A 20,758-nucleotide genomic window follows, 5' to 3' on the forward strand; every position below is an offset into this window, starting at 1 on the left:
AAATTTATTTGAGCATAAGCTTTCGTGAGCTACAGCTCACTTCATCGGATGCATTTAGTGTTTCTGCGTGAATTATGCATTCAACCATTTGGAAATTCAAAGACCAGAATGTTTTAATAGTCTAAACTTTGTTACTAAATTATTTTATTTATAAATTAATGTTGAGGGCTCTTTGCAGATGAAAAGCATCTAATAAATGCTAAATACTTATTAATATTTTTTATAAAACAAAAGCTGAATCTTGATTTATTAAATACATTGATTTCAATACGTGCTGGATAAGGATCTAAAGACTTTAATTATTCTGAACTGAACAAAACTGACCTCTCTAACTGATTAATATCATATTAAATTATTAGAATTAAAGGTAAAATGTCAGGTTAAAAATGATATATTTAATTATTTTTATTATATTACTAGCATCTTACACTATTATATCTGAAAGACTAAAATCCTATGAAGTTTTCAAAATTTTGGCTAAGTTTATTTTTTCACTTTCAGATTCTAATGCACTAGAATAATATTGTAATGGCTTGGTTGCAAAAACTTCAGTAAATGTTTATTTTTTAAAAAAAGTTTCCATCACAACTTTAATAAATCACAGAAACACTTCAGTTGTTATTATTTTTGTAAAAGCTTATTTTTACAGAATTTAAATTCTGGGTCAAATCTGTCCTACCAGTAAAATATTGGGTCCATCCACTTCAATACTCCATATTGAAGTGAAAACAAAACAAAATACAAAATAAGGCTCCCACTGACTTTGAGTTCATTATGTGATTTTTTTGGCAAAAGGAATATGGAATCACGCTCCTAATGTACACAAGTGAAACATATTTGGAGGTATTTCATGGTTCTGAGGCCACAGAACTTACGTCTTTGCTGCAGTACTGTGCTCTGAAGTATGACCTTTCATTTTAAAATAACAAAACACTCCTAGTTCTTATGTTTGTGGTTATAACTTGAAAAATAGGAAGCAAGTGTAAAGTGATGCCATGTCCTCTATTAGTGTCAGCAAAGTCCTGAAACAACACCTCTGACAGATGTTATTTGTTCCAATCATCTCAACTGTGGCCATGTGAATTCCACAATTCTGTGGCTTTGTAATTTGGCATTTTCTCAAGTTGTCATGGATTTTTTGCATTTTTGCCACTGAATTCACTATTTTTCCAGGGCCCTGCCATTTTATTTTATCTTTTTCCTGCTCTGTCTGAAGCTGACTCTTGTTCTGCAGTTTTCCCTTTACACAGAAGTGAACTCAATTACAGCACATGTCCTTGCACTGTTCCATGTAGCCAGGCAGCTGGGGGGGTCAGGGAGTCAAAGCTGGAGTCCAGGTTGCAGCCAACAACCAGGGGAAGCCCTCTGTGTAGGCCTGTGAGCTAGGCAGCCTGGAGAACAGGGTAGCAACTGAGGGAGATAAACTGCTAAACCCACCTTCAGTCCCCCCCCATTCCCTGGCACAAATGGGGGAAGTAGGCTCTGAGCTGCGTTGCTTGGACAGTACCATGCAATCCAAGGTGGAGCCAGCCATCTGTAGAACATAGTGGGGAAAAAATCATGATTTGAGTTTGAAACCAGAAGGGACCCATTAGTTTATCTAGTCTGCTGCCTGTACACCACAGTTTCACCCAGTTACCCCTGTATTGAGTCCAGTAATTTTTGTGTGGCTAACACATATATTCCCAAAACGTGTCTGGTTTTGATTTGAAGACATCAAGAGATAGAGAATCCACTACTTTCTTTAGCAGTTTGTTCCAGTGGTTAATCACACTCTCTGTTAAAAATTTGTTCCTAACTTCTAATTCGAATTTGTGTGGCTTCAGCTTCCAACAGTAGATTCTTGTTGTACCTTTCTCCACTAAATTAAAGAGCCCTTTAGTACCCAACATTTTCTCCCTGTGAAGTCATTTACACACTGTAATCAAGTCCTCTATCTTCTTTCTGATAAGCTAAACAGACTAAGTGCTCTAATTGTCTCACTGAAAAGCATTTTCTCCAGCCCTGGAATGATTTCTGCGGCTCTTTTTTACACCCACCTCTCCAATGTTTCAACATCATTTAAAAAATGTGGACCACAGAACTGTATGCAATATTCCAGTAGCAGACTCATCAATGATGTACACATCACCACCTTTCTCCTACTCACCACTCCCGTCTATATAGCCAAGGATCCCATTAGCCCTTCTTGCACAGTATCACATTCAGGTTCAGTCGCTTGTCCACGATGACCCCTAAATCATTTTCAGAGTAATTTCTTTCCAGGATACAGTGCCCCATTCTGTACATATGGCTTGTATTTCTTGTTCCTAGATGTATAACTTTGCACTGGGCTTTATTAACACATTTTGTTTGAATGCCCCCAAATTGTTCAGTGGTCCAGATAGCTCTGTACAACTGCCTCATCCACATCATTATTTACTACTCTGCTACTCTGTGGATCATCCACAAGTTTTATTTAGATTTACTTCCAGATCATTGATGAAAATGTTGAATAGCATGAGGCCTTGTACTGATCCCTGTGGAACCTTACTAGAAACAACCCCTTTGATGATCATTTCCCACTGATAACTACTGTTTGAGATCTTGAGGTCAGACAGTTCTTAATCTATTTAACATGTGCTCTATTGTTAGTCTCTAAGGTGCCACAAGTACTCCTTTTCTATTGATAGTGTATAGTGCTCTTTTTTTAAGGAGAATGTTGTGCAGTACTAAATCAAAAAGTCTATTACATCTACACAATTACCTTTAACAACTAAATTTATAATCAAATTAATCAATGAAATCACATTTGTTTAACAAGACCTACTTTTAATAAAATAATGATGACATTGACTGGCATTAATTGTATTGCTATCCTCTAATTCTTTATCAAATGAATCCTTGTATCAGCTTTTGCATTAGTTTGTGTAGGGTTGACGTCGGTCTAGTCATCTGGGTCATCTTGTTCACCCCTCTTGAATATTGGCACAGTATTAACACTCTTCCAATCTTGTGGAATTCCCCTTATTAAAAATTAACATAGGTGGGCCAGCAATCTGTTCAGCCAATTTTTAGATCTCTTGGTGCAAGTTATCTGGGACTGCTGATTAAAAAATATTTATCCCTATTAGATGTGGTCTAACATCCTCCTAAATTACTTATGGACTGTAATATACTTTATTGTTCTCTTATTATATGAGTGCAGGGAGCCAAGCCCTGGCCCTGCCCACGTTCTGCCCTCTTCCCAGTGCCGGTGCCCAAACTGGCAGGGACTCAGCTTCACCTCTGGCTGGAGGCCAGTGGGCCAGCACTGGGGGCATCCGGGGGCTGAGGCCTGGGGGCTCATGCACCACCCATGGTGCGGTACAGCATTATTCTATCTGTATTATAAACAACAGAAAGAAATATACCTGAAAAAACATTCCTCCCCTTAAGTGGGTGTGAGGCTTTGAGATATAAGAAAAGTCCTTCCCTACTCTCCAAATAAAGACCATATTTGGTGACAGCAGATCTGACTGAAGGACTTTATAGGGGTCAGAGTAGTAGCCGTGTTAGTCTGTATTCGCAAAAAGAAAAGGAGGACTTGTGGCACCTTAGAGACTAACGAATTTATTAGAGCATAAGCTTTCGTGGAAAACTGCATCCGATGAAGTGAGCTGTAGCTCACGAAAGCTTACGCTCTAATAAATTTGTTAGTCTCTAAGGTGCCACAAGTCCTCCTTTTCTTTTTAGAGGGGTCCAGACAGTTACATGGCCCCCCATTTCTATAGCACAATAGCCCCCCCAAATATTAATTTATCCTCTCAACGGTTCTGTGAAAGAGAAAAGTTATTCTCGACGCTTTACAGAGAGTACAGAGAGGTGAAATAACCTCAGGTCAAGAGGACGGGGCTGGGAGGGGGGTGAGGAAGGCTCCCCACCCCTACGAGAGCGGAGTTGGGGGGCCACTGCTGCGTGCGGGGGGGGTCTCCCCGCATGTGTGGGGCGGCGGGGGGGGGCGCTCGGTTTGCAGGCGCACGGGTTGGCCCGGCCCAGGGCGGAGGCGGAGGCCGCTGCCCCGGACTACAGCTCCCGTGGTGCCCCGCGGCGGAACGGAAGGGCCCTGCTGGCCCGCGGCGCGGGGGGTAGCTGCTCTATCCGGGGCCTTGGCGCTTCTCTTCCTTTCGCGCCGGCCGCCGCTGTGGAGCGGCGAGTCCATGTGCGCATCGAGCGGCGCTGCCCTGCCCTCCGCCTCCCCGCGCGCCGCCCGCCCCGGCCCGCCCATGGACCCCAACACCATCATCGAGGCCCTGCGGGGCACCATGGACTCGGCTCTGCGGGAAGCCGCCGAGAGGCAGCTCAATGAGGTGAGGGCGCAGCGGGGCCTGGGCTGGAGCAGGAGCCCGGCCGCCGGCAGGACAGGCGCGGGGCCTGGCCCGGAGGAGGAGGCGCTCAGCCCCCGGGGCCGCAGCGGGGGCTGAGAGGCCGCCGGCGGGGCAGGACTCGGCCGGGGTGCGCTGGCGGGATCCTCGGGGATGGGGCTGAGCGGGGGTAGGCGAGGCCGGGGCTGGGGAGTCTCCTGCCGTCAGCCGGGGCAGGAGGGGAGTAGCCCGGGGGAAGCGGCGGCGTGGGGGGCCCGCTGGGGAAGCCATGTGGAGGGGGAGGCGGCGGCATGGAGAGGTCTGTCTGCTGGAGGGGCCGGGGAAAGGCCGCGCGGCCTTGATGTCGTGGTGCCTTCCCGCTCCGTCAGCATTGTCCTCAGCTACCTGCCGGCCCCCGACGTGGGTCTCTGCAGCCGCTTGGGCTGAGTGCCTGGGGCAGCCCCCTGCTTGTCCCATGAGGAGCCATGAGTCGGACAAGTCCGGTTTCCATGGGCTTCTGTAAAGTGTTGGTCGTGAGTCTGGGGAAAGGAAAACCACGCTGAATTGTTTCCTAATTAAAATAGTCTTCGATATCACTCTCGGGTGTAGTTAATCCACATAGGGCCATAATGTTGAGTTTTGGGAGAGGGGGAGGAAGGGGTGTAACAAACTGCCACAAAAAGTTGTGCTCAGCTGGTGGCAGAAAGCACCCCATTCTGGAGGCCAAGAAATGCACAGTTTCTCTAATATCAGCCATAAATTCTCCCCCTTGTCTTTTCTGAACACTAGTAAACAATTGGTTTAACAGTATAGGTTGGCTTCAGAGTAGCAGCCGTGTTAGTCTGTATCTGCAAAAAGAAAAGGAGGACTTGAGGCACCTTAGAGACTAACAAATTTATTGGAGCATAAGCTTTTGTGAGCTACAGCTCACTTCATCGGATGTATTTGGTGCTCTGTTTTTTCCACCAAATGCATCTGATGAAGTGAGCTGTAGCTCACGAAAGCTTATGCTCTAATAAATTTGTTAGTCTCTAAGGTGCCACAAGTACTCCTTTTCAGTATAGGTTGGTGATCTTTATGGGTCGGAGGTACTGCATTTGGGACCTAGTTTGTGGCCATCTGTATGAATATTTAATGACATCTTGTCTCTCTAAATTTGAGAACTGGAAAGGAAGATTAAATGGTGGAACTCCATTGCTTTGTGATTTAAATGCCACAGCTAGCATTTGGTTAAAAAAAAAAAGTTTTAGTTATGATTCTAGTAGCTTGAAACTTTTTTTAATAGTATTTAATCAGTTGGTTTTGATCCTCATATTCAATAGATGCAGCTTTGTTTTGTGTGCAGTTGGAATATATATATATATAACTTATTTACATAAGTGCCAACAGTGTAAATTTATGTGCTTAATACGTGTCTGAAGACAAGGTTCCTGCTCCAGAAGTTTGCACTCTCTACGTGCCTATGTCTGGTGGAGGATGGGATGCAATGAAAGTAGCATGCCTTGATAATTCCATGGCTTGTTTGATTTTTAAAAAAGTTTGGGTGACTTGTTTCAGTCCACCTAACTGGCTAACGCAGTTTGTGCCAGAGGGATGGAGACTAGGACTTGCAGACCTTTTGGAAGAGTTGCATTTTAAGGGTTGATGTGAAGAAGGTGGTGTCACAGGGCAGACTTGGTGATGGACTGGGCTGCCTGTCCATTCTATACACTTGTAGAAAATGTATTTGATGTGTATTAATCCTCAATTCAAATTTACTTTTGTTTTTGAGTAAAAGTAATACAGAAGAACACACAAGTTGGCTAAAATGAATATAAAATAATATACACAAGTAAATCAACATAGATGGTAATTTAGTTCAGATCTACTTGTACTGTTATTTGCTGCAGGGTCCAAATTGTTGAGCATTTAGGAAACTTTTACATCCTCTGGTAGTGGGGGATTCCAGGTAACAGACTAATACTGTTGATTGAGAAATCATGCTGACCATCAACTGACTTATTTTGTTCACTCTGATGGCCTGCCATACCGTATACAAGTGTCTCTGTAAAATCCAAATATCCCAGTTATTTTGAAATCCTAGGTCATTACTGCACCAACATATAATAAAATGGTGAATTATTTTTAAATACAGGCTCACTGATAACTGAGAGAACTTTCCTGGTTAAATATTATTAAGTCGTGATCCTACAAGCACTTACCTATGTGTATAGGTTTCAGAGTAGCAGCCATGTTAGTCTGTATTCGCAAAAAGAAAAGGAGTACTTGTGGCACCTTAGAGACTAACAAATTTATTAGAGCATAAGCTTTCGTGAGCTACAGCTCACTTGCTGTAGCTCACGAAAGCTTATGCTCTAATAAATTTGTTAGTCTCTAAGGTGCCACAAGTACTCCTTTTCTATGTGTATAGGTTTACTTATATGAATTGTCTCTCTTATCTGTATAATCAATTATGCATCTGTTTGCAGGTTTAGGGCCTTAATTTGTAACCTTTACTCAAATTGATGTTTTCTGCTCTATAATGGGCCTCCCTTTCTGCTGTAAAGATTAAACTGCTTTTAGCACTTGAATGATAAAATGCAGGTGGCCAGCAGCTCATATGCTTTTTAGTTTAATTCCTCCAGGCTGTCGTATTTCTCTCTGTGCTTTGGCCGAAATGGTTCTGATGGACTGATATGAGACTTGATTTGAGAATTGCTCTTCCTCTTTCCTTTAAGAGGCTACTTCTGATTTTACCTTCTGACAAGGGGAAGCAGTTTTCAGCAAGAGAATAAAGAATGAATTGACAGTTATAATTATTGTGAGCCAAATGTTTTTACCAGTGGTCATCCTATTCTTGATATGTAAGAAGGTATATGTACATAATTGTTGCATCATATTCAAATAATGTATTTGCTGGTTATGCAAACATTTCATGAGACTTCTTTCTGAAGGGGGGAATGTCATCAGAGTAGTGGACTGAGAGGCAGATTTCTGGATTCTTCCACGCTTTGCTACTGAATGTTTGACCTTGGACAAGTCATTTAATCTCTGCTTGACTTTAATATGACTTCTTCATTGATTTTTTTATTTTGTTTTTGTTTTTATTTTTTTCAGTCAGGGATTGGCTGATTGTAAAGTGCTTTGAGATCTGCAGAGTTTGAAAGATGTTCTGTAAATGCAGAGATCTGAGGGCTCTAATCTTTTGCTCTTTCTTAGTCAATATTTATGACATCACTTGGGGAGATAAACTATTGACTATGATGCCAATAACCTGTTCCCCTGTCCTCTTCCCCCCAGCTCTTCATCTCATTGAGTGCTAACTCTTATCTCAGTATCTTAGCTGGTTATGATACAGGTTTCTGTTTTGCTATCTGAGGTTCAGTATGGGCAAAACAGAGGTAGTGTTTGTTGATAGAAGGGAGGGGAAACGCTTAGAAGAACTGGTAGTCTTTTATCATTTCTTCATTAGAGGGCATCTGTCCCAAGTTATCAAGATGGTGTGCAACCTGGCTGGTTCCCAATAGACTTATCTTTACTTCTTGGCTGGATGGGAGATTGCTAAGTAGCTACATTCTACAGTGACACTTCGATTCTACTTGGAACCTGACACTTCAAGTAAGCATATCATAAAGGAGGAGGATGAGCTATATTCCCAATTGGGATAATTTTGTATATTGAAAATGATATTAAAAAGAGCTCAGATACTACAGTGATCAGTACCTCAGAAATGCATATGAAAATAAGTTGTTTTAAGAAGGCAACTATGGGAAGACAGTCGATTGTATGCCCTTACCTTCTAAACTCGGAACAGTCACTATTTTGGTAGCTGGTGTTCTCTGGCATCTTCTTCATTGTGATTCCAGAGAATGGTGATGGTTTACTCCTTGACTCTGTCTGACATAACATTACCAGCTAATCTTGTTAGGTAAGACACAAGAATAACTCAAATGCAGGTGTTATCATTAAAAAGACCCATTCAAATAATCATACAACTTTTTTGTATGAGAACTTTCAAAAAATTACTGGTTTCAGAGTAGCAGCCGTGTTAGTCTGTATTCGCAAAAAGAAAAGGAGTACTGGTGGCACCTTAGAGACTAACAAATTGATTTGAGCATAAGCTTTCGTGAGCTACAGCTCACTTCATCGGATGCATTCCGATTACTGGTTTCAGAGTAGCAGCCGTGTTAGTCTGTATTCGCAAAAAGAAAAGGAGTACTTGTGGCACCTTAGAGACTAACAAATTTATTAGAGCATAAGCTTTCGTGAGCTACAGCTCACTTCATCGATTGCAATGCTACATAGCATTACTTAACCCCAGTAACCTGGTTTTTTTTGTGTTTTTGTTTTTGAAGGAAAACAAATCTGAGTTTGTTGGGAAAAGTTATTAAACTTTGTGGTGCTCTCGTGAAGCCACTCCTTTCAAAAGTCAGGCTTAATCTGACATCTCAGTCTGAAATATGATATGTAGAGTACCGTACAATATTGAAGAGTGGTCGCCAAAGCATACCGTCAGCCTGACAAAATAAATCCGTGTAATTCAATTGAGTAGCATTAATCTTCTGTTTTACACGCACGTAAATGCTTTGATGCTGAAATAATTGTTTAAGTAAAATTCTTGAACCTAGACTGACTAGTGAATGCTTTGGAGTAAAATGCATATTTTTCACATACAATCCTGCCTTTGATCTAAAGATCTCCAGGTGCTGAACCAAACGTTAGTTAAGCTTTTTGGCATTTTAAAGTAGGGTAAGTATAGTAGTAGTCGCATTTTTCAGATGGGTAAACTAAGATGGTCTTAAGTGATTTGTCCACCATGGTCATGCAGCTAATCAGTGGTAATGCCAAGATTAGAGCATAGGAGTCCTGGCTATTTGCCATTTTCAAACCACTAAATCATGCTTTCTCAAGTGGCTTACTGTTACAAGGTGCACTTGCTTCTCAGTAACCATCACATTTCCCCACTACTCAAAAACCAAAAAGTCGGTACATACATCGTTGTAAAAGGATTTTATCATCTTTGCCTTCCTTCCCTGGTATACATTTTTGTGTACAATTTTTAAGAGGAAAAAATCCTAATGTTTATACTCTTGTCTAAGATATTTTCTATACTTAAAACTTATATTGACGAGGTGTGGAAAAAACACTTCCCTGATCATCATAGCTATGCTGACAAAACTTCCACTGTAGATGAAGCTATGCTGACAGAAGAGTGTTTCAAAGATGTGGTGTTCCTACACTGACTGACAAAATAGGTATGGTGCATCTGCACTAGAGGGCTGTGCTGGTATTGGTTCAGTAGTGTAGACTTAACCTCAGAGGAGGAATGGGAGAGATTAGCTTGTGAAAAAGAGAGTTTGAAAATACTGTTGCAGGCAGGATCAACACGTGAAACGGATGGGAGGGAGCCAGAAGACTGTCTTCACTCAGGATGGGAGTTGGGGCAGAGTTGTGGTCTTAACCTGAGTTTGCTATTTCAAGTTAACTAGTACTAGGTAAAAGTCTTGTGAAGACAAGGCATCTTGTAGTTTCTATGTGAGTTATCAGGTGGAGTAAAAGACAATGGAGTTGGCTAACTCTTGGTAAGGCTTTATCTACACTAACACTTTTGTTAGGGGTATGGTAAGCCCCCATTTCTTCCCCCACCCCCAAGTTTCACTGGAAAAAGTGAAAACAGCCCCTCCTGCTGACATAAGTCATTGGGAGGGGTTTAATTATCCCAGCAGGAGAGCGGCTAGAAAAGAACTTACCGCAGCACAGCTGTAGTGGTACAGCTGTACTGCTGTAAGGTTTGTGGTGTAGACATAGCCTTAGACTGCAGTTTTTTTTCCTCACAAAACAGGCTTCTGTACCTGCAGACTATTCTGATGAGTTAGGACTGCAATGGTTTGCTTGGCAAGGTCTGATGTGAATGTATGTTCTCTTTACAGTATGCAGTGTTGTAGCTGTGTCGGTCCTAGGATATTAGAGAAACAAGATGGATGAGGTAATATCTTTTATTGGACTCTCTTCTCTCACCAACAGAAGTTGGTCCAGTAAAAGATATTACCTCACCTACCTCATGCTTGAATAGGTGTCCCAATACTGCTACTTAGTAATGTTACTTATCTTACACTTTTTGTATGCAGCAAATACTAACTTCACAAGAGAGACTAGATGGATACAATCAAATTATGAAAAGATAAAATCAGAATGGCTTGAGCATCTTTTTAACGGCCAACTGAATTCTTCATCGTAATGTAGTAATGTCTTGCTGTTTAATGTCGTTTCTGGATTGGTGAAGATAAGTAATTCACCTAGGAAAGCTTTACATTTTTAAAAAACATCATGGTTCAGTGATGTGTTATCTTGCTTGGAAAAGGAAAATAAAGAATTCAGTGTTAGAATACTATACTGAACTTTTTAAAAAAAAAACTTGCATCTCATTGTAAAATAGTTTACTTGCTCAACTAGTGGCAGAGACTATATAGATAGACTTTTTAGCAGTTTATATTTACTTAATTTTGACCTATTATGCAAATTATTGATGTGATCTTTATTAAAATGTGTGCTACCCTGGAAGAATATTTGTTTTTTGTTTACATAACTTGTGCTTCCAGTCTAGCAAAATATAATAAATATTTTATTTTAAAAAACAGTCCTTTGGTTTGCTGCTTTGACTGTAACCCTTCCTTAAAATACCATATGCAGTATGGCTTTTATGATAGCTTAAAATTTTCATGCTCCAAGGGAGAGCAAGGAAGTTGGTTACCTATCTAGCAAAAATGAGATGAAGTTGGTGGGGGTTATTTAATGTTCAGTTTTTCATAAAATTTTATATTTTGGTATGAACTATACATCCATTACAGTTACATTTATCTTTGTGGGAAAATGTCTTTTCTCTGTACTAATTACCTATCTGAAGTTCAATATGTTGTGCTTTGGTTTCTATCATGTTTATTTCAGATTGAATTTTATAGTTGAGATTATGTAGCACATATTACAGTTTTCTGTTTGTAATATAATTGTACATGTATGACTATCAGGTAGGCAGGCACATATATCTAGTGTATCAAATTTCTGAAATGTGCACGAAGATGTGTAGGCTCTGGAAAACTGATGCTAACAAACAGTGGGGTAACATTTGTGGTCTGATCGAAAACATTCCTCAGCTAGTAAGGCTCAATGGCAAAGATTGCTCAGGGGAAAAGTCCCTAAATTCTTTGGCTCTTAGACAACAAAGTCATACCAGTGACACAGCATTTTGGAGTGGGAAAAGAGCAGTAGGTCAGCCTTGCTATTAAGTGTTGTATTACTTGGTAGAAAAGGACAGGCTTTTATTAGCAGAAATTCTGCTGCAATTAAACATATTTGTAACTCTAACTTTATTTTAATATGTACAAAAATTAATGATGTATGTAAACAAGGAAGATTAGAGTAAGATAATTTGACCACATTTTACGGATGCCAATGACTTAGCCTTAAGAATTTCTCCTGTTCTTTACAGAATTTGAGCATTAGGTAGAAACACTTTTGCAAGCCTGCAATCTGTTGTTTTTCATTCCTATCTTGGGTGATGGTAATTACTTGTGGGATACTTTATACCCGTATCTGGTATTTCTGAAGGCTGTGGTAAGTGGAAATCTATAGAAACAAAAACTTCTAAATTCAAACAGTTGCCATAAGGAGGAATAAATAAACTTTCATGCATTCGGGCTATTACTGTTTGAATGTGAAATATTCTTAAAGTCAGATTTAATTGGTGCCTGAATTTTCTCTCATTTTAAGTCCTCATTCCCAACTTCGCTTATGTTCTTAGATATTCCAGCTCATCCTGCATTCAGAACAAAAGAAGTCAGTGGCTGTATAAAACAAGTGCTTAAAACAGAGCGTGTGTGTGTTTGTTTTTTTTTTAAGCTCTTGTGTCAGTGAACAGGAACCTGGAATGCTGGGACACAGCCATTTGTTAGAGAATAAAAATATGGTAGGAGCTCAGAGACGGCTGCAACAGGCAAGTCTGTCCAAAACCTTTTTTTTATGCTGTGATCACAATGACTACCTCCAGTATATGGTTCTAATCTTAGTTATAGTATATAAGGCCACCTGTTGTGTGAAAATTAATGAAGTACTCGGGTGCAACAGAATGATCCATTGGAACTGAGTTTGTTTGTTTGTTTTTTGTTGATTTGCCTCAGACAATTAGGATATGTCCACATGTCAAGCTGGAGACATGCTCATGCTAGCTTTTGTTCAGTTCACACGCTAAAAACAGAGTGTAGCCTGAACAGTGGGATGGGCTAGCTACTCCAAGAACCTGCCTAGGGTCTTAGCTGGGCATGTACTTGGGGTAGCTAGCTCCTTGGCTACAATCTATTTTTCATGCATTTGCTCCATGAGAGCATGCCTGAGTATGTCTCATTGAACTGGGAATTAGACCCCCAATATAGTCGTACCCTGAGGGTGAAATCCAGCCCCTGTTGACATGGCAACATTCTCATTGACTTTATAGTCAACTTCATCGGGCTCAGCTCTTGTTGAAGCCAATGGAAAGACTTCAGTGGGCGCTCAGTCAGCATCTTAAATGTTTGAATGTACTTGTTTGAAGGCTGTTTGTTTAATAAAAAAAATGGAAAGCAAGGGGAAAACTTACTTGACTCTTTTTGGTAGGGCCAATGAAAATTCAGGCCTCAGAAGTCATGTTAAGGCTTAGCTGCACGTGTATTGATAATAATTAAGCAATGAGTCTCAACATTTTTTACACTGGAACCTACCTTCAATTTAGTAGTATGGGAAAGATTGGGTTGTTGTGAAGTTGTTGTCATTAGAGCCCAAACTTGATATAAAATGTAAATATTGATGTGTACCGGTATGTGAATTTAGTGCTCCTTAATTGCCTAGATTAGGAGAATAGCTTTCATCTTTCATGCAGAGCCTATCTCACTACTGTGCTACTAGTGCAGCTACTTCAAGAATGAGTATCTACTCTGCTAAAGGGAATACACTAAATTAAAATTAAGGCCGCTTAAGTTCTGAAAAAAAGTGTTCACACAGGTTTAATTTAGTTTAACTGAATTAAATTCACACCTTTAGTTAGTTCAGATTTATTTTTGGAATGTTGTCCCCATCCCCTGACAGTCTCTAAAAGTGATGATTCTCACGGTATCCAGGACTTTGAGCCACCTTGTTACCCCTTGTCTCCAGGCTAATTCTGAAGAACATTAAAAATGATCACATAAATCTGAATAGTCTGGTTTTTTTTATATCCATAGCAAGCAACTTGGGTAACTCAAGTCACCTTGTGTATAGGCTGGCTTTTAAATTTAAAAAAAAAAAAAAAAATCTCGCTGAACTCCCAGTTAGCAAAATACTTAATCATATGCCCCTTTAAGCACGTGAATCATCCATTGACTTTAAAGTTAGTTGTGTGCTGCATTACCTTGCTGAATTGGGGCCTAATGCTTGAGTCACTGCAATTAAAACGTACTACTGTACAAGAAAAGTACTTCAATGCCATCCATTTCCACAAGTGCAGTGAATAGAGAAGGCTTAAACAGGTGCAGAAATTCATGTCATCAGATGATTACACAAAAACAAACCTTTTTTTAAATATAAACTAATATGCTTCATTTGATGAAAAGGTCCACATCTTTAGGACACAGAGAGCTGTGGAGAGGTAGGGGGCCATAGACTCTTGAACTCTGCAGTGTCTGTTACTCCCAGTAACTTGTTCCTATCTTTTCTTTCCTATGTTCCTGTATCTTGAATCCCTGGATGCTGTAGGAATAATGACTCCAGTGCACGCTTTGTTTAAAAAGAAAAAAGACACTTGAGCTGTACGTAGTGGAGGCACTGTTTCTGTGGACTTCCACAGTCTAATATATATCGCATGTAGATCTTGTGACCCAATGCTTACAATGTGCATGCATAAATATGTATTTTTTTTTTAAATCTGCAACAAAAAACCTTGTTAACTTCCAGTTAAGTTTGCTTCTTAATATTGTTTAAAATGAAGGTGTTTCAAGTTTTTTTAAAAAAAAATCAAACTATTAAAAAGTATGGAATTGACGTAAAGTTGACTAGTTGCATGAATATTCAAATATATGAACAAGTGTAAATGAATTTGTATCTAGAGCATTTAGGAGGTGTTTCTTCATGAAACTTGTCTAGAAAGACTGTCACCACTGGATAAACTAATCCGTTGATGTTGTAAATGCTTATAAGATTCATTCATGGTGTTACTGATTATTTGATCATGTACAAAGAGCACTTGGTCCTGATAAAAGTGTGTTTTTCATGATGGCTTGTTTATCTTGTAGAGGAGTTGTAAAAGATTGGTTTATCATAATTTTATACTGTATTGTAACGAGGCATTCTTTCATTTTGTAATGTAATAGGTAATACCCTTTTAATGATCTTGAACATGTTGATATTTTCTTTGCTTCATATAGGAAGTAGCTAGTGGATAATGTGTAGGTAACCTAAAATGTAGGTGTAATATTGCTCTATCCCAGGTGCACATCATTGATACTTGTGCACTGAAAAGCAGGTAAAGCCACTATATTGACTTACGTTCTGCAAAGACAAGCAAGAAAGCAACATTTCACAAGTAGATAAAGGACAAAATCAAGGAAGAAATGTTTTCAAGTTGTAACGGTATTATAAACAAAGCCTTATATATTGTGTAGGTTTAAGTTAAGGTCACTTCCTCTCAGGAAATTTTCTTCTTTTAGTCTTTTCCAATTTTTCATGCTGGGGTTAGGGGCGTATAGGTTGCTATCATAGTTTTAAACTTGGCTAGTAATATTGAGACTGCATACAACATTTTCTTGTAGGTAAAGTTAATTAATGTAGTGAAGAAAACTACTCCTTTGAGGAGACTTATTGTGCATATCCTGCCAAATTTTTCACATTGCTGATGTTACTCTGTTTAGGTTTCCATGCAGAATCCAAGGTTCTGTAAATTTGCCAATGTGAGGTGTACTCTGATGATGAGAATACAATTCTTTTATGTTATAGAAGGCCATATTTATTGATAGTGTGGTTAAAAAAAAAAAAAAAGTCAGCCAGTTGTGGTAAGAGAATGTAGTGCTTAGTTTATAAATAGAGTTGCAAACTGCTCAGATTAGTCTATCATGAATTCATGCCTTGATGAATCATCCATGTCTCAATGTAAAGGGAAGTCATTTGACATCCAGTGCCCCCTGTCAGCATTGCTTAAGAAGATAAAACTTTGGACATATTGGAAAAATGGTTCTATGAATTTTAACAGCAAAGTGGTCTTTGCCCAGCTGCCCCTACATGCAGTAAGACAAGAAAATTGCCTTTATTTCTCTTTGCTTGTATCTTAAATTACATTAATCTTTTCCTTTACTTAGGAAAGAGCTAACTTATCAATTTCCTTTTTCTGAGAGCAATTATAGCTCACATAGACTGATATTAATAGACTAAAATCTTATGGTTCTCTATTTGAGCTGTAGATGTTCACTTCCTAAATGTTTAGATAAAGTGTAGAATTTAAAAGAAAAATTTAATGGAGGGTGATTTTATATAACGTTAGATATTCAAATCTTTCTTTAAACATGGCAGCAAATTAGGTTAAATATAGGCCTATAAGAAAAGGCTCTGTCTAAACACAAATACGTATCTTTAAAAATGTTTTTAGTCTGGTTCAAATGTACTCGTAGCCTCAGGTCACAGTAGCAGATCAATGAATGAAAAATGTTAGGCAAAATCTGAGAATACTATGATGATACAAAATATGTACAGCCTGGCATCTCCAAATGCTAAAAAGATCAAATAATGACTTCACCATTCCATGCTGTCTTAATGCCAAGTTATTTAATTACACAGTGTACTTGTAGCTGTGTTGTCGTGCTGTAATATATTTGTCCTAAACGGGGGATAATTTATTCTGTGGTAAAGAAATCTGATTACAGAAATCTGTTTAAGACATTGGGGCAGGGAGGAAATGTGGTCTTCAGTAAACAATAAGAATTCCCCCCTACCATGTGATCTTCTGAAAACATCAAACTCAAGGGGTTTGAAAGCTTTCATTTGTCACTTGATATTACAACATAGTTTGAATTGCTGATGTCATAATGATTGCATCACATGGTACTCAGACATTTTTGAAAATGTATTTACTTGGAGTATCCTGAAGCTTCAAAGTTTTATTTGCAAGACTATTGGTTTCCAGTGTTCTTCTTTAACATCTGGCTTATTTGGTTTTGTCTTCTGCTTTGCAGGCTCATAAGTCAGTGAACTTTGTTTCAACTCTGCTTCAGATCACTATGTCCGAGCAACTGGATTTACCAGTGAGACAGGCAGGCAAGTTTTCTTTTTCTTTATATTCAGAATGTTTACATACTGTATATACATTACATACAAAAAAATGAAAATGACATTAAGGTTGCAAAGTCAAGCGTTCAAAAGCTAGACAGTGCCAGAATTAAGGTTGCCTGTGTAGTAAATGAGACTTGTAATCATATGTTGAATGATGAAGATAAAAAGAAATATTGAGTAAGCTACCAGTTTAGTGAGCATAATCCATTCTGTGCAGTGAATGAGTGTCCTGTGGAAAAAAACTTAATTTATTATGCAATTTAGTATAATTGTGTACTGTCATGCATATGCATACACAGAGGCCAAATTAAGATGGCAACGCTAACTGTGACTTTTTTTGTGTTCTGAATTTTTGAATGCTTGCCTTTGTAACAGTAACATTCTTTTAATGCAGTGTTTGGAAGTAATTTCTAAGTTTATTTTGATTTTTAGCACACTAAAATAAAAACAATGCACAAAAATTCCATCACATGGAACTATATTTACCTCCACATGGGTCCTCAGCAAGGTTGGAACCTTTTACTCTTGGGGGAATTCTATGTCAAAAAATTAAAAATTCTGCGCACAATGTTTTAAAATTCTGCTTTTGGTTTGTCAAAATAACACAATATAATCACACCAGTTTCAATTATTTTGGTCATTTATTTCAAAATACCTATCAGCAAGTATGTCTGTAACAATAAAGACAACAAAAAGATTCCCCCAGGAGTAGAACATTAAAGAAACCCCTACAACAACCCAGTTCCTGTTTCTCTGTTATGCTTTTGTTGCGTGCCTCAGACTGGATGTATCACATGTGCCATCTGGGCACATCTTGTGGGGAAAACTCTGCCTCTCTGATCTTTTGGTAATTTTTCACCTTTTTTCTCTGCTCCCATAGGGTTACCATATTTCAAGTTCCCAAATGCCAGGCTCAGGGGGAGGGGAGCTATGTACTGGGATGGGGTGTTTGGGGCTGCTGGAGGGGCTGCGTGCCCAGACACCCACACCTCCTTCGCCCCCAGAGACCAGCTGCAGGCTCCACTCAGCTTCGTTACTGTCCTGCTGGGTAGACTTGTACCTGCTAATATTGGGGGTGGGAGGCACAATTTAAAGATTCAGCTGCTCCTGGAACAGCTCGAGTTGCACTCCCATCCCCCTGACAGGTCCCTACTCCTGCTTACCCTCAGATTCTCTTCTCAGAAAGCAGCAGCCCCTCCCTGCCGACCGCAGGTGTTGCTCTTGTCTCTCCTCACAGAGCGTAGCTGCTGTCCAGGGAGGAGGCCGAGCTCACCACGCAACTAAGCAGGCCGGCAAACTTGGGAACCAAAGCCCTCCCGTGCAGGTGCACTGCGAGCTGAGGAGCCAGGCTCTGCTGGGTACAGCAGTCCCTAGCAGTGGCCTGCAGCACCATTTCTGCAGGAAAAAATAAAATTCTGTGCAGAACATTAATTCTGCGCAAATTCTGCATTGTGCAGTGGTGCAGAATTTCCCCAGGAATAACCTTTATATCCTAACACCAGACCTCTACCACATGAGCTAATGAAGTAATTGGTAGCAGTATGTGGACCAGCCACCAGAAGTGGGTGAGACAGATATACTTTGCAGTGGATTTGTGCTAGATAGCAAGGGATGATTGAGACTCTCTAATCTTGAGTTGAATTCAGGTTCTGTAGGGGCAAGTACTCTAAAGCAGGAGTTCTCACAACAATTTTTTTTGTGGCTTCTCTTGCTGGTGGCTAAACTGACACTTTTTTCCTAAAATACTTGATTAAGTTTAGGGGAAAAAATAAATAGCACATATACACATCCACATCATTGTAATTTATTTATTGCAGATACAAATATCACTTCACAGTAATATTTTTATTATTGAATGTTGGTTAACATCAATCATTTTTCACAGGCCGCTATCTGGAAGGCTGTGACAAGTGATACTTGCATGTTTAATATCACTTTTCTCAGCAAGTCCCAGGACAAATTAAGCCCTGGATTGGGGCATGAGGGGAAGGGTTGGCAGTGGGATGGATGTGGGCCGGGAGAGGCAACGGGGGCCTGGGGTGGATGCAGGGCCAGGAAGGCAGTGGGGTCCAGGGATGATGGGGATGGGGACATGGATGTAGGGCCAAAAGAGAGGAGGGTGGGTGGTGAGTCCTGCGGCTGGAGCGGGGGTTGGCACCTGCTGCTGTGTGGCCAGGGGTCAGTACCTGCTGCTAGAGCCTGGAGCTGGGGGCAGGAGCTACACAGCTGGGGAGGGGATCAGTGCTTGTGCCTGGATCAGGAACTGCACGGCCAGGGCAGGGAGTTGGATCCCAGGGCTGCAATGCAGCCAGAGCCCAGAGCTGCATGACCAAATGTGGGGGTCACTGCTCGCCGCCACAAGGCCTAAGACAGCACGCACTGCTGTGCGCCCGAGGATCGGTGCGTGCCCAGGGCCAGGCATTGGTGCCTGCTGCCACACAGCCAGCGCTGGGGATCAGCGCCTGGAGCCAACACCCACTTCCATGTGGTCGGGACTATGGGTCGGCACCTGGGGTCAGCGGCCAGGGCTGGGTTTGCTGCCAGGGTATTATTACATGGCAAGAACTTAGAATTTCAGAATCAAAAGGCTACAAGCTTTGACTTATATTTTAAAAAATTGAAAATGAAAAGGTAGATGAAGTGTTACTGCTTTTTAAAGAGAATATTTACAATCTAATAGTAAACCAAAGAAAAACTAAGCAATCTGTGGAGGTTCTGGGTCTTTTGGACTTCTTGTTTTTACATTGTGTCATGTCTGACTGTGTTGGAACTAATTATCCCACCATCCTTTTCTGTTTCTTTGGGAGTGGCTCCTATCTTTTTTGCAGTAAGCAGGATAGCTTCTGGTTACAGAAAATAAGGAAAAGAACAGCAGAAATAATTTCAACTAAAACCCTGATTTTCTTAGCTAATTTATACTGGCAGATTCTTGTGCCCATACAGATCAGCTGGCAAGATCAGGAACTACATCATTATCATATTCAAAACAATAGGTTTACAAGGCGTGCTCTCTGAATCCTTTCTGATACTGGTGCTAGACAACATATAAACATTTAATTGAAAACCAGCAGAGAACCTATGGCACGTTGTACAGGTGTAGTCAGAATTCAGTTAATATTAATTTTGCTGTAACTGTTTGTAAATCTGGACTGACTTTTGCACTTGTAAAGAAAAGAGATTCATAAAGCATAGTAAACTGGAATCTGCCACATAAGCAGTTTGAATGTTTGTCAATTAGTGGAAACATGCATCTGTGTCAGCAACCTAATATCTGCTATAAAGAGTCATAACCTATAATCTTTGTGTAGAGAAACTCCATTTGCTTTCAAGATTCACTTGAATGTAAAACAGACCATGTAGCCCAAACATAGTCACATTATAGAATAAAATCATACTTTTAAAATACAAGCAATATTTGACTAGAGATTTATTGCTGACTAGCCTTGTTTTTAAATACCAAAAAATTGATCTCAAAATAATTACAAAGGAAGCTTCTTCAGAGATGTGTTTTATTAAAAAGTTACCACAACTATTCTTCATGAAAAGAAGTGGAAATATGTCTTTCAATACTCTTATTTTTCAAAAACATTGTCTGAAAAGATAATAGTATTGGGAATAGTGGACTTAAGAAATATTACAGATACCACACTTGATAACTGAAGAAGGGGAAATTTTTGTTTCATATAGAAAATTGGGAGATTAGTGGTTTTTGTGTGCAGGTATGATGGCTCTGATATGTTAAATGTTGTCCATTCAGTCGGAGTTCATTTATGGAATGCATTTTCTAAATGTAAAAATACGCATATCGACTGACTTTTATATTGATACCAAGTGATGTCTTGCTGTTATCTGACAGGTGTTATCTACTTGAAGAATATGATAACTCAGTATTGGCCTGATCGTGAAACTACACCAGGGGAAATCCCACCTTATTCCATCCCAGAAGAAGATAGACATTGTATTCGTGAAAATATTGTAGAAGCCATTATTCATTCCCCTGAACTAATTAGGTATACAGTTTTAATTGGCTTATAATGTAGTCATAGTTTTGATACTGTTCTTTTAAAATTAATACCATTTGCATACTAAATTTCATTGTGTCTTGGATTGTAACACAGATTGTAACACACAGATTT

General features: G+C 39.8%; 1 protein-coding gene and 1 long non-coding RNA gene across 3 annotated transcripts in view; both read left to right on the plus strand.

The window, feature by feature from the left end:
• Positions 1 to 3,992: 3,992 nt before the first annotated feature.
• Positions 3,993 to 20,758, plus strand: part of IPO7 (importin 7) — a 48,390-nt gene continuing 31,624 nt past the window's right edge. The window contains exons 1-3 of one of the 2 annotated variants that reach the window (XM_038405346.2): positions 3,993 to 4,328; positions 16,526 to 16,607; positions 20,479 to 20,632. In XM_038405346.2, the coding sequence (XP_038261274.1) occupies positions 4,179 to 4,328; positions 16,526 to 16,607; positions 20,479 to 20,632 (386 nt within the window). In that variant the 5' untranslated portion in view covers positions 3,993 to 4,178. The remainder of the gene's footprint in view (positions 4,329 to 16,525; positions 16,608 to 20,478; positions 20,633 to 20,758) is intronic. The other variant, XM_043517424.1, reaches the window with a different exon arrangement.
• LOC122460806 lies at positions 4,619 to 8,329 on the plus strand. Its single transcript, XR_006282317.1, has 3 exons — positions 4,619 to 5,135; positions 5,387 to 6,535; positions 6,733 to 8,329. It is a non-coding gene; the product is annotated as an uncharacterized LOC122460806 (long non-coding RNA).

Source organism: Dermochelys coriacea, chromosome 6 (assembly GCF_009764565.3).
Source record: "Dermochelys coriacea isolate rDerCor1 chromosome 6, rDerCor1.pri.v4, whole genome shotgun sequence".
Taxonomy (NCBI): Eukaryota; Metazoa; Chordata; order Testudines; family Dermochelyidae; genus Dermochelys; species Dermochelys coriacea.